Source organism: Xyrauchen texanus, unplaced genomic scaffold, assembly GCF_025860055.1.
Source record: "Xyrauchen texanus isolate HMW12.3.18 unplaced genomic scaffold, RBS_HiC_50CHRs HiC_scaffold_411, whole genome shotgun sequence".
In the NCBI taxonomy this organism is placed as follows: Eukaryota; Metazoa; Chordata; class Actinopteri; order Cypriniformes; family Catostomidae; genus Xyrauchen; species Xyrauchen texanus.
This window is the reverse complement of record NW_026266379.1, coordinates 1-15,000: the sequence shown is the minus strand read 5'-3', so window position 1 is coordinate 15,000 and position 15,000 is coordinate 1. Positions and strand designations below refer to the sequence as shown.

The following is a 15,000-nucleotide window of genomic DNA, read 5'->3' as shown; positions in this document are numbered from 1 at the left end:
AAATGAAGTGGTACCTGTGAGATTATTGTCTGTAAGGGCTGAAATTTAAAATTTACATTTTTTATTCGTGAACATCTATGCCCCTAATTTAGGGGCACACAGAGTACAACTTTTGACCAAACTGGAGCACTTTTTAAAACAGCAGCAGGACGCTGATTTTATTGTATTAGGAGGGGATTGGAACTGCACTATTGATTTTACACAAGATAGGAATGGAGAAGAACCTCATGCACAGTCTGCGATTAGCTTAGCTAATATAATTAAAAATCTTAATTTCTCAGATGTGTGGAGAGAGCATAACTCAACAGTTCAGCAGTATACATGGATGAAATTTAACAATGGCAGCATTTCTGGAGCACGTTTAGACAGGTTTTATACATCACATCATTTAAGAAATAAGATTGTTAATACATCTATAACCCCAACAGCAATTTCTGATCATAAACTCATCACTATTGAATGTGCTTTGACTGAAAGAAAACATACGAGTTATTACTGGCATTTTAATGTTAAACTTTTAGAAGACAAACAGTTTTGTGAGAATTTTAAATTTTTTTGGGAAACCTGGAAAAGTGAAAAGTGTTTTTATGAAAATATTATTCAATGGTGGGAAATTGGTAAAGTACATATAAGAAGCTATTGTCAACAATATACATCTCATTCCTCCTTGGTTTTGAAAAAGACTTTGGAGTGTCTGGAAAAAGAGATCATGGACATTGAAATGAACATGAATGATGTTGTTGATGGTAATCTACACGATCTGTGGACTGAAAAAACGAATCAGCTGAGCTCCTTTTTAAATGAAAAAGTTAAAGGAGCTCTTATAAGAAGTCGTTTTAAAAAAAATAAGAGACATGGACGGACCTTCTTCATATTTCTTTAACTTGCAACGAAAAGCTGGACAAGAAAAACAGATGCTCATATTAAAAGATAACAATGGACAAAATACTTCAGACCCAGTAAAGATGCGCAGAATTGCGGTGGATTTTTATTCTAGGTTATACGCTGCCGATACCCCAGATGAACTCAAGATCTTCCTGTGTTAACAGCAGAACACAAACAATCTTTAGAGACTGAACTCACTTTTGAAGAGGTTACAGCTGCTGTTATGGGACTCTCCTCAGGACGTACACCAGGACTGGATGGATTACTGGTGAATTTTATAAATCTCTTTGGAATATTATTGGACATGAGTATTTTGAGGTTCTCCAAAAATGTATTAAGGAAGAAATTCTTCCTTTGAGTTGTCAGCGGGCAGTTCTAACGCTACTCCCCAAAAAAGGTGACCTAACTCTCTTAAAGAACTGGAGACCTGTAGCAATTTTGGACTCCGATTATAAAATCTTTTCTAAATGTCTGGCCAATAGGGTAAATGGTTTAATGCATACAATTATACACACTGATCAGTCATATTGTATAAAAATAGATCCATAATAGATAATCTACATTTGGTAAGAGACATTTATGATTTTACTTCTTTTAATAATACCAATATAGGTTTTCTGTCATTAGATCAAGAAAAAGCGTTTGACAGAGTTGATCATAATTTTCTTTTTGATACCTTAAAGGCTTTTGGTTTTGGGGACAATTTTATTTCAAAAATAAGATTGTTGTACGCTGGAGCCACATGCATGATTAAATTAGCTGGTGGCCTCAGTACTCCTGTAAAGGTCAATAGAGGTATTAGGCAAGGTTGTCCTATTTCAGGACAACTTTACAGCATAGTCATTGAGCCTCTGCTGTGTAGGTTAAGAAGAGAGTTAACAGGTTTACAGATCAATACCTTGGATTTTAAGTGTTTTATCAAGCTCTCGGCATATGCAGACGATGTCACAGTTTTAATTCGAAACCAATGTGATGTTAAATGTTTAGAAAATGCTTTGGAGTGTTATGGGAAAGCGTCTTCAGCCAAAGTCAATTGGCAAAAAAGTGACGCTTTGTGGTGTGGTCAAGTTTTTAATAGTCCGTCACTACCTGGTGGGCTGCAGTGGGGAGAACAGGTTTTAAATATCTAGGGGTATTTATAGGGACAGATGATTATAAGAAAAATAATTGGGAGGGTTTAGTGGAAAAAGTGTGTGCTCGGTTGTCTCACTGGAAATGGTTGCTACCCCAGCTGTCCTACAGGGGGAGAATCCTGGTATGTAATAACCTGGTTGCATCATCCCTATGGCACAAAATGATGGTTCTAGAGCCTCCAGATGACCTAGTAAAGAAAATTCAACAGCACCTGGTGGACTTTTGCTGGTCTGGTCAGCACTGGTTGAAGGCACCAGTGCTCTATCTACCGATACAGGAAGGAGGACAGGGACTAGTCGACATTGGATCCAGAGTCAAAGCTTTCAGACTCCAGGCAGCTCAGAGACTCTTGTATGGGGAAGATGTAAGCTGGGCTGGGATAGCCTGTGCCCTCCTGAAAAGAGCGGGCAACATGGAATTTGACCGGCACTTGTTCCTTATGGATACTACAAAACTAGACCTGTCTGGACTGACATCATTTTATAGATCAATGTTAAAATCATGGACTCTTTTCAGTTTCTCTCGGGAGCAAAACGAGATGAAGGGACTATGGCTGAGAGAAGAACCACTGTTTTTTAACTCTGCACTGGTTTTAGATCTTTTTAATTCAGATTCACTCAGAAAAGCATTGTGGACTGCAAATTTTACCAAAATTGGTCATTTTATTCCTGAGGAAGGATGGATTTCTGCCGACAATTTAGCTTCAAAACTAAACATAAGATCAGTCCGGGTGGTAGAGAGACTGCTGACTCATTTTTACGAGTTTTTACCACCAGAATATAGACTGTCCCTAGAGACATCTTTTAGAGAGGAAGAAACTTCTGTCTTCCCAGATCTAATTTTCTCTCCTGATTGGCAAGAAACAGAGAATGGTCTGCTTTCTTTTAAAACACCCCAGCTGGGTTTTTTAGAAAAGCTGGAAAGAAAGCTATCTATATATTGTGTGTAAAGGTGTCACATCTTCCTCAGCTTCGAGTGTGAGAGAATCAAAATGGCAAGAGATCTTTGGACCAAGTGATTCCCCTAAAGGCTGCTGGAGGACCTTGTACAAACCTCCTATTGAGAAAAGAACTGGAGACCTGCAATGGAGGATTGTGCATGGTATAATAGCCACAAACAGACACAGAGCACACCTGGATCCTCAGGTCGGGGAGGGTTGTCCTTTTTGTGGAATACAAGAAACTGTTTTTCACCTTTTTCTTAATTGTGCGAGACTGCAACCTTTATTTTATAAAGTAGAAGAGTGGTGCCAAACCCTAGGGGAAGTTTTTACACCAGCAAGGTTTATTTATGGACCAAAGTACAGCAGAAGTAGAATGGAGAGTCATGTTTTATTAAATTATTTATTCGGGCAAGCAAAGATGGCTATATGGTTATCTAGAAAAAATAAAATGAATGAAAAGGGTTCAACTGATGTAATGTTAACACTAAAGGGATTAATAAAATCCCGCATTAATATAGAGTTTAGCTACTATAAATTGATAAGCAACTTGCAAATGTTCAAACATAAATGGGGAGTAAACCAGTGTGTATGTGATATTGTCCTTGATGATTGTTTGCAATTTTATATCTGAGAAATGCTGCTTGTAAAAACTACACTCATATTTATGTGATTATTTTTTAGTCAAAGTCTCTCTCTCTCTCTCTCTCTCTCTCTCTCTCTCTCTCTCTCTCTCTCTCTCTCTCTCTCTCTCTCTCTCTCTCTCTCTCTCTCTCTCTCTATATATATATATAGCTGAACCCGGTCTAAACAGGTTTGTCTGTCAATTTCTGAGGTCCCAAGCAACTGAATAACCCGGGACCCATTTTTGAAAATTTCATTTTGTTTAAAAAAAAATACATAAAACTGATTTTAAATCTTAATTTTAAATTCATCCTATCAGTTTTAGAAAAGTACATTCAAAAGATTTATGAAAAAAACCTTGTTAAAGATAATTAATGCAGGTTTTCCAGTTTTTCTACATTACAGTGACATAAAAGCAATATTTACCTGCATATATTTGTACAAAACACTTTTATTTATTATTATTTATTTGAATGAACGGGAGGTGGAGGGATGCTGGAAACAGCTGAGACTGAAGACAGGTAAAGAGCTGCTTATATACTCCGGCTGTTAACTGAAAGATTAGATGGACTCAGCTCCTCCCCAAATTACCTTTAGGAACTTCATTTAGTAATTCAGTTGTTATTAGTTATTATAACCCAACGATTATTTATTGTTGTCCAGTTTGTCATTATAATATGATATTAATATTATTTGATGGATTTGTTGTATACTGTAGTAATATATTTCTGTTACTTTCACCTGGAGATATTTATAATACTGTAACATTTTTAACAGTATTGTAACTTCGGGCTGCAACTAACGATTAGTTTGATAATCGATTAATCTAATGATTATTCGACTATTCTGCGATTATTGCAGCGATTAATCATTAGCTCTTAACTGATTATTCAGCTTCTGCCCGACTTGAAAGGTTTTATTAAACGTGCTTATTAACCATAAAGAGGACAAAATTATCCTTTAAATATACCTCTAAATGACATTCACTGAATTAAAGGGGTAAAATAAATCCTATTTTTATCAAGTGTTTTTGTCTTGATTTCCATTTAAAATAGTCTAAAGATCCTTTGATACATTTACTTGAGAAACAACATATAAGATATTTACACTTGCTATAAGAGAATTTTCTTCAGGATAAGAAATGCACAAAAGAACAAACTTGTCTAATAATGTGCCGGTCCAGCGGGAGATGCTGAAGAAACAGTGAAAAGCAGCAGTCAAGGATTTTCATCTAGCACGTTTTTACATAGGAAAACCAAAACTGAGCAGACGGACACTAAAACATTCCTAACTCTAACTCATTCCTTCATGTGTATCTGTGAGTGAGAGCGCATGCGTGAAACTAATCCAGAGAGCGCTGACAACAGCGTATTCATGTGTGTACACAGAACAACATGTCACAACATCAAGAAACAGAAATGAACTGCAAAAACTAAGAAACATTTCCAAAACAATTGCAATTTCAAGCTTTCTAAAGTATTTTTTTTATTTTTGCAAATATGTGTGTGTTAATGTGTGTGTGTATGTGTGTGAGGGCAGGTTTAAGTAGACTTTTTTTAAGGTTACAAACTGGTAATTACAAGGATATTATGCCATAAATGTGGTTTATGAGGACATTTCTAGTGTCCCCATAATTTAAGACGCTTAAAAAAACCAATGTTTTATTGAAAATTTAAAAATGCAGCGAGTTGTTTGTGAGGGTTAGGTATAGACTCTATAGTTTGTACAGTATAAAAATCATTATGTCTATGGAGACTCCTCATAGTGATAGCTGCACCAGCATGAGTGTGTGTGTGTGTGTGTGTGTGTGTGTGTGTGTGTGTATGTGTATATTTTGCATTGAGGATGTTTTAGAGTCTCACCCTGTAATTTCTGTCTGTTTTTTTTCCTGCATTGTTGCTGACTTATTGACTGTGTTTGACAGATAAAAACATTGCTCTGTTTTTCACTCTTTTTTCACTCCCTTGTCAATTTTCACAAGGAATACCAAAAGTGACCTTTTTTTTTAATGACTACTCGAATCTAGCTCAATTATATTTTTATATGTTCAAATGGCAAATGGAGGAAAAGGCACCGTACTGTCTCGTACTGATAAAATAAACGTCCTGGTTACTTCCGTAACCTCCATTCCCTGATGGAGGGAATGAGACGTTGTGTCGATGTTGTGACACTAGGGGTCGTTTTTGAGAGCCCGAGACACCTCTGATCTTTGATAAAAGGCCAATGGGAATTGGCGAGTGGTATTTGCATGCCACTTCCCCTGAACATATGGGAATACCGCTCATTAAGGTTTTGTGCTGAGGAGCCGAGAATAAGGTCCCGGCCATTTCAGCGGGTAGTTCAGAGTTGTAGTAGGAGGGACACAACATCTCGTTCCCTCCATCAGGGAACAGAGGTTACGGAAGTAACCAGGACATTCCCTATCTGTCACTCACTCGATGTTGTGTCGATGTAGTGACACTAGGGGTCCCCTACAAAACAGCAAAACTAGCTGAACATTGTTACGTGGATCGGCGGTGCAAGATGGATAGACTACTGTGTGCCGCATAGCCAGCGCAACCAGCCAGCACATAACCTCCCTGACGCTAGTATGAGTGTCGAACAGCACTTTCTAGTAGGAGAAAGTCAACCAGGGAACACATTTGTGAATGCTACTGGGAATTGACAACGCACATCTTCAGCTCAAGGGAGGTGAAAGGTGCTATGTGCATGCAATATACCTGGCCGGATGACCAGGACTTACCTGTTCATTCCTGCTAAGACACGGGATTAAACCGGCTCAACCCGGATATTGGAGAATCTCGCAAAGGTGTTGGGTGTGGCCCAGCCCACTGCTCTGCAAATGTCTGTTAGAGAAGCCCCACTGGTCAGAGTCCAGGAGGCCGCCACACTCCTGGTGGAATGGGCTCATAGCCCTGCAGGGGGTGGCATGTGCTGAGCTTGGTAAGCACCGTAGGCCCTAGCTGTCAGGGACAACGTAAGCCTACTGGCCCTGGACGGGAGCTTCGGGCTCCCGCACCAGGTGGCGGTGCTCTGCGGGCATAGGTGCATTGCTAGTGCCTTGTCCACTGGGGGCATCGCCAAGTAACCCCTGGCCACTCCGCCATTGAGGGTAGAGAGAGTGGGGGAACTGAAAGATCAGGACCGGGCAGTAAAAGGTGCCTCCCACCTTTGAAATGTGATCTTGTGGGGCTAGTGAGTGGCACTGTAAGCCCAGATACCAATCATCGAGTTGCGAGAGTTCAGGGGAGAGCGGAGAGTTCCACTCTAGCCTGACCCTCGCGGCGGCCCGGGAAAGCATGTCCATCATTTCCGCATCCACCTTTGACTGGGCGACCACGACTGAGGGGGGAATCACAGCGGAGGTTTCCACGTCAGACTGGATGAGCCCGCTCTCCGACACTGCGCTCGAGAGCTCATCACCTTCGCGGGCAACAAACAAGAGGTCGAACTCGCCTTGGGACGAGCCAGCGCACTCAACCGAGCGCCTAATCAGAGCAAACGAGTGTGCCAAGTAATGGGAGGGCCGTGGGAATTTACCCGGTGGAGGTGGTCCCGTTGTGGTCCCGAATTGCCCCCAGTGATCGCCGGCTGGCCTCATACATGTAGGTAGGAGAACCGAGGCAGGGAGCCGCTGGGGTGACGTGCTTTCTAACGAAGCGAGCCGCGACCATAGCGTTGCATTTGTTATGTCCTCGCAGTGAGGACATGAAAATATGTCCAAGCGTGGGCAGCACCCAGGAACGAAAGACAACGATCGTGGCCATCTGAAGGTGAGAGATATCGACCGCATCCAGGAATAACACACAATTTGAAGGGCATCTTCAAAAAGCCGTGTCTTTAAAAAGACTTTCCGATGTGTGCCGCTCTTTTAGAATATAATCTATTAGAAGGGAAAATACTCTATAGAATATACGGTAAGGATCCAGCAGAAGTGAAAATAGAAGCCATGGGAAATTCAGCTCCGAAGAGAAATCTGAATAAGAGGTATGCACGTCCCCTCCTTTACCCATATGTTCTGGAGAGTGGCATACAAATACCACTCGAAAATTATAACTGGCCATTTATCAAATATCAGAGGTGTCTCTGGCTCTCAAGAGTGACCCCTAGTGTCACAACATCGACACAACTTTGAGTGAGAGACAGATAGGAAAACATTTTTATTCAATTTAATATATATATATATATATATATAAAAAATAACTGAATATCATAGAAGGTTGAATGATACAAAGATGAATGAAATAAATTATGGCAAAGGGTTTTGCTGCATAAGAAACTAAACACATACACAACCTGGTCTCAGACCATCATGCAGTGTGTGAAGATGTGCCAACACAAATATTATTAATTATATATCTTGTTCACTACACTTCAAATCATGAACAAAAATCAACAATATATTTATGAATTATGAGTTACCTGGACTTTGTGCAGAATAGCTGTTAGACATCAGCACTGAAAGTATAAAAAGAAGAATTTCCATTAATTCAACACAACACAATTCAATACAGATGTTGCACTACAATTATCTGATGGACCCAGTTGTAAAATTTCAATCATGGTGTAAATTTATCAGTCATGTTAGTTTAAATTTCCCTGATATGTGGTATAGCCTATTTGATTTTCTTGATATATTCAACATTTTCAGTTGGCAACGCACGTGTCTGTTGAAATAGCTGTTCTGTTCAATAATTCAGTTTTTAAAAGTGTACTTAAATAACAGAATTTCTAGCTGATGATCTTTTTACACACAGACATACATGGCGAGCAAGAGACAGATGGCGCACTTCTTAGAAACAATAATAAAATCCTCTTGTGTGGCCCCGCCTGTCAACCGCCTACATCACCAATGCAACATACGGCCCTGGTCTTCCTGTCCCCTTTGTTGATACATTACAGGAAAATAGTTTGAAGTTTTAACAAAGTTTTTATAACAGAACTTTTGACCAACTTTTTGCAAAGTTTCTGCTTATAGACTCTCATTCAGATAATGAAGACAATATTACAACAATAGGGCCTCCTGCACATTACTCAAACATGTTCAATAAGAACAGCAGACAGACCGTAGATTAATAGAGAAGTTGAGAGCGATCTGAGAGCTCAAGATGGAGAGAGTCTATTTAAAGATACAGCACATACAACACCAACTCACGGAAACAGAAATATGTCTGATTCAACAGACAATCCAAAGATTATTACAATAAAATAAGATACAAGTATATAAAATATGAAGAGATGAAACACATCAAAGTTACAACATGTACACAAGTCCATCATCTTTCACATGAACACAGACAGATGCATTTGATCTGTAACACACAGTAATAACTGCAGTCTTCACTCTCATCATCACTATAACACCAAACATTATTTATATATGAACAGAATAAAGAATACATGAACACTGAGACAGTAAATCTACAGTATAGACCTGTGCACCCACATCACCATCATGTGTTTCACACACACAGAAATAACAGAAGATAATATAGAATATAATAAAATACTCACAGAGTATAAGAGGCAGCACACTGGACTCCATACTGTCACTTTAATAAACTGTTTAAACTGTGCTGTCTGTCTAAACCAAACCCTTCCTGTGTTCAAACGTCATTTCACACTTCAGAGACAGAAATAAAAGAGGTGATGCCAAGAGTCTACAGACCAATGCATGCAGAACAACTTTTCGTGCATTCAAGCTGTTGAAGATGTTCCTCTTTAATTTGAGCAAAGACTTGAACATGAACATCTAAACACACACATGCAAATCATGTCGACTGAATCAGACACAAAAGTGACTCTGAAGTGAATTAAATTCAGACTGTCTGTGATTCACAGTAAGATTTAAAACATGTTAATTTCTCCTCTAAAGGAGGTCTGAAGCACAACAGTCTCTTAAACTCTCTCAGTATCAGGATATTAAAGAAGTGAAACTGCTGCATCAGATCTGCTAACACAACATGTTCTGAGTTCCTGGAAACAAACACAAACAGAAAAACTGTGAAAACAGAGTGAGAATGAAAGTCACATGTGAAGAGAAGATGGTGATAATGATAAAAACAACAACATGGCAAAAATACGTGGCCTTTAGCCTCTTTGTTAGCGTTCGAGTCCCGTTCGGAGCGACCAGAACCGGTTACACATGCAATTACTAGAAAATTAAAAGCTCTCCATGTTTTACACCACAAGCAGGTATTACATTTAAAATTTTATTTAAATCACTTTGTTTTTAGACATTTTAATTAAAATAGCAACAGATCCAGTGAAAATATGTGCATCAATGAAATACTCAAACAACTTTCTGAATGTTGAGTGATTGACTTTACCTTATTACACACTTATTACCTGCTTTTTAAGTGCCAAATTCAGTGAGTGAGAAAAGACTAAAAGTGACAAACAAAAATATTTATTCACAATATTATGTAGAAATTAATTAATGCGCCACCGTGCAGAGAGTAGTGATTAGTGAGTTCACCAGCGGAGTATGTGTGTCGTTGAAGTCAGAAGAAGTTTGGAAGAATCCTTGTTAGAAGTGAGGTAATGTGAGAGACGTCCAGCGGACAATACCAGTAATAGCAGAAGTGTAGATCCCTGGCACGCGGGCATAGACTGGAATTCCTCCGTGGATTGCCAGGCTGAAACTCAGTGAAGACTGGAAGGCAAACCACAACCCGAACTACACGGGCAAACAACACAGTGACAGGACAGGACCAGCTAAACAAAGAGAGCGAGGTGAGTACTCAACTTGATATAATCATCTGGTGAAGAAACAGAGAAACATGAGGGCATAAGTAGGGAGTGAAATCAGGCTGGAACAGGTGTTGCTCAATAAGCTAATCAGTGTCATGATCGGCACTGCCCTGAGAACAATGAATGTTTCCATGGAAACACCGTTCATGCTGCGCCTGAGAAACATGAGGGAGAGAAAATGACAAAACAAACAGAGCAAACCTGTGGGCTTACACAACCATGACAGTCTAAAACTTGTTCATCCAGGTCAGGACTGCAGTTCCCCATCATTCGTGTGCACAGGCTGCTCCGCAAAGGAGACTACACAACGCATGTTGGTGCCGGTGCTCCTGTTTATCCAGGCTGTGCTGCTGCCCAAGAAGACGAACTAAAGTCTGATTCATATAAACCCAAAGAGTCTTTTAAGAGTCACACTTGAACTGTAAGAGAGTGATGTCTTTATACTCCTGTGAAAATGATAGCAAGATTTGTATAAAAGGAAAATTTTGTTATAAAATCAAAATGTGGGTGGAGGAATATATTATCCGCTTTAAAATACAGATATCATGAATGAGGAAGTAATGATAGTTGTATATGTGCAAATGTAGAATATGTAATGTATTGACTGACTATTGTAAGAGTGAGGTTCCTTTAAGAGAAGAAAAGCCTGGTGAGGGTGGGGCTGTTCGGGGAAGAAGTTGGTGTGTAGAGTTCAGAGTTTGACTTGGTGTTGAACACACCAGATGTTGTTCTGTTATATGCTACTTTGAGTTCAGTAAAGGTTTACAAGGTTACGAACGTCTCCTCATGTTCTTCAAAGATATTACACTGGCGACGAGCGGATTCGAACCGACTGTGTGCAGATAAGTCCATATATTGCGACTGTGGAGGTGTGTGAAAATAATCTGCGTCTGGAAGCGAACATGACTACACTCAGCCGTATCGAAGAGTTTGACGAATGTTCGAGTAACTCTTTTGAGGAATACACAGAAAGACTGGAATGTTTTTTTCATGCGAATGATATTGAGGATGATGCAAAAAAACGTTCCGTTCTGCTCAGTGTGTGTGGTGCAAAAGCGTATTCCACGTTGCGTTCAGTGCTTGCCCCAACGCCGCCCTCTGCTGTGTCTTATGCAAACATTGTCGCTGTCTTAAAATGCCATTACAGCCCAGCACCATCAGAAATTGTTCAACGTTGTCATTTTCACAGTTGTAAGCAGAAATCTAATCAAAGTATTTCAAACTACATTGCTGAGCTTCGACGTTTGTCTGCGCACTGTGCCTTCGGGGATCAGTTAGAGACAATGCTGCGTGATAGAATTGTGTGCGGGGTTATGGATGAGGCGTTACAGCGACGCCTGCTGGCTGAACCTACACTAACATTTAAAGAGGCAGAAGAAAAGGCACTAGCTGCTGAAACAGCATTGTTAAATGCTCACCTACTTCATCAGCATCAAAACGAATCACGGCTGGAGGATGACGTTCATTATGCAACCCATGCGCAGGGATCAGTTCATAAGACAGCAACTTCAAATGAAAATCCTAATCGTGACAAGCCATGCTTCAGATGTGGTGGTCAGCACACCCCACAAGCCTGTAGATTTTCCACGGCTGTATGCCATTACTGTAAAAAAAGAGGACACATTGCTCGTGTGTGTTTAACAAAGACTAAACATGTTACTGACAAGGATGCAGCCAGCACCACAGCAGAACGGTACACAAACATTATAACTCACAAAAAGCAAAATGATTATTCCATTTACAGCACCACTAATAAATCAGGAAGAGGGGGGGCAGAGGCCATATCTGGCCACTGTTATACTTAACAAACAAACAAACACAATGGAAGTGGATTCAGGAGCGGCCTGTTCTTTGATTAGTGAGCACACCTATCACTCATTGTGGCCCTCTCAACCCCCTGAAATACATGCCAACAATGGAATACTTAAGCAATGGTCACAGGCAACCTTGGAAGTGAAAGGAAAAATATTTGTGGAAGTAATATACAAAGGAACACGAAACACACTACCTTTGTTTGTCATCCAGGGCCAGGGAACTAGTCTGTTGGGACGGGACTGGTTTGATGCCCTGGGAATATCAGTGGAAGGTGTACACAGGGTACAGCTGCAGTCTATTGGCGCTTTTCCACTACACAGTACCAGTTCGCCTCGGCTCAACTCGACTCGACTTTGTTTGGTTTTCCACTGTGTAAAAGTTGTACCTGTACCTGCTTTCGGGTACTTTTTTTCGTACCACCTCCGGCGAGGTTCTGAGCGGGCTGAGACGATACTAAAATGTGACGTAAAAACAATGCCGACTGCTGATTGGTCAGAGAGAATCGTCACTATTCACTGCGTCATCATTGCGCGCCAGGCGGAGTATCCAGAATAACTCCGCCATTTTTAAATAGTTTGCACAGATATAGCCTACAAAACTATTATTATGGCACAGCGGGGCGCCATTTACAGATGGCACTTCGATGATGCAGCACATGCCCGAGAACTTCGAAGCGGCTTTAAGGAGAGGAGATTGCTGCAATGTAGTCCTTCAACCAGGCCTTTCTGGGAACCCTGAGCCAGCTTGTCCAGGCACTGAACCGTGGGATGCTGTTCCACCGCCCCTGGACTGAAACCCCTTTGTTTATTTTAATTAAATGTTTGCACTACATGTAACATATGTATATAGTTGGATGTGTGAATTTATATTAATATTATATTTTTTCTATTTGTATGCGTGTTTAAATAAAACCTTTTGAAACTTATTACAAACAGTGTCTTTTTTGATGGTTTGCTTTTTACAAGGGTTTGAACAAGTATTTTCAGATTGTATACTGTGATAACCTTTAATGAAAAACAGCAGAGACAACATATTTAATGATAATGTATTTATTTAGCAATTAAAATAACGCATCAGACCCTCTCGTACATCTCTGCCCTCCTCCTCAACACCCTGTGCCACTGCCACCACAGGCTCTGCTGCTGCAGGTGCATCCCAGTCATTGTCATAGTCCTCTCCGTGACTCTCACAAAGGTTATGCAAAGCACAGCAAGTAAGAATCATAGATTTCACAATTGTAACATCACAGTCATTTCTTTTCATGAGGCAACGCCACCTTCCCTTCAGTCTACCAAAAGCGTTTTCAACCACTACCCGTGCTTCGACATATTTTCTTGTTGTAGATCTGCTGTTCTACTGTCAGCCGTCCAGTGTAGTATTCAAAGTTGATTAAATACTTTGCATATAGTATAGTATTTACACATATGCAAACGTTAGCTATGTTAGCATAACTTAACCTCTTAGCGTCGGCTTTGAACAACCGGATTAGATCTCGTAGTCTGAACTCTGTAGTAATTCCCAAACTCTCCTGTTTTTTTCAGCAGTGTTTCGTTTTGCTGCCCTCAGCCTCTCATGAAACAACGTTTGTCTTCTTGCTGTGAGAAACAGCCACATCCCGAGGATCAAAAACAGCATACATTCGATTTCCTCCATTGTCCTGTGTGTGTGGGTAGCGGATGTGTGTCGCGTATAAGATTACGTCACGGCAGTTTCCTGCGGTGTCGCTATGACGACCGGGTATTATTTGTGGCGGTACTGTCTGCAATGGAAAACGGAGCGAAAAGCGAGCCGAGTCGAGGCAAGCTGTTAAACCCGATGTGTACCCTATACCCACAGTATCTGAACTGTTCTCGAAGCTAGCTGGAGGAGTAGTTTTCACTAAACTTGACCTGAAACAGGCTTATCAGCAGCTTCCAGTGGATAATGACGCAGCCGACTTACTGACTATTAACACTCACCGTGGGCTTTTCCGGGCTCGACGGTTGCAATTTGGGGTGTCAACGGCCGTTTCAATATTTCAAAGATTTATGGACACTTTGCTCGCGAGGAATTCCAGGAGTCCAACCATACCTGGATGACATCCTGATTTCGGGCAAAACCATGGAAGAACACAATGAACGGCTACGGGTCGTACTGAAGTGCTTCGCAGAAGCTGGGTTGCGACTAAAAAAGAGAAAAGCATTTTTGCTGCCACTCAAGTGGAGTTTTTGGGGTTTAGAGTGGATAAAGATGGCATCAAACCAACCCGTGAAAAAGTGGATGCGATCCGAAAAGCTCCGCCCCACAGAACAAAACAGAACTTCAGGCATTCTTGGGGCTGCTTAACTTTTACAGCTGCTTTCTTCCCAATAAGGCCACCATCCTGGAACCCCTGCATCGCCTTCTAGACCAGTCTGCTACTTGGCAGTGGGGTGCGAAGCACAAGATGGCATATGCTCAGGCGAAAGAGTTGCTGCAAACGGATAAAGTGCTGGTCCACTATGATGAAAAGAAACCCCTGGCAGTGGTTTGCGACGCCTCACCCTATGGGCTTGGGGCTTTATTGTTCCACATGGAATGTGATGGCCAGGAGAGGCCCATCTGCTTTGCTTCCAGAACAATGTCCATCACTGAGCGAATTATGCCCAAATTGATAAGGAAGCATTGGCGGTTGTTTTTGCGGTCAGAAAGTTTCACCAGTATCTCGCAGGCCGCCATTTCGCGATCTTTACAGATCACAAACCCCTGCTGGGACTCCTGCACCATTCCAAGCCTATGCCTGCCATCCTTTCACCACGTATGCTGCGTTGGAGTTTGATCATGGGGGCTTACGACTATGAGCTGTGCTACAGACCGGGCAAACAAATGGG

The 15,000-nt window shown here is 40.9% G+C and overlaps 1 protein-coding gene across 1 annotated transcript in view; it reads right to left on the bottom strand.

Moving 5' to 3' along the window:
* LOC127642138 (Fc receptor-like protein 5) overlaps positions 1 to 10,603 on the bottom strand; it is a 23,497-nt gene extending 12,894 nt beyond the window's left edge. The window contains exons 1-3 of the mRNA XM_052124847.1: positions 10,538 to 10,603; positions 10,154 to 10,262; positions 8,006 to 8,041 (exon numbers count right to left, since the gene is read on the bottom strand). Coding sequence (XP_051980807.1) covers positions 8,006 to 8,041; positions 10,154 to 10,262; positions 10,538 to 10,603 — 211 coding nt within the window. The remainder of the gene's footprint in view (positions 1 to 8,005; positions 8,042 to 10,153; positions 10,263 to 10,537) is intronic.
* Between the last annotated feature and the right edge of the window lie 4,397 nt (positions 10,604 to 15,000).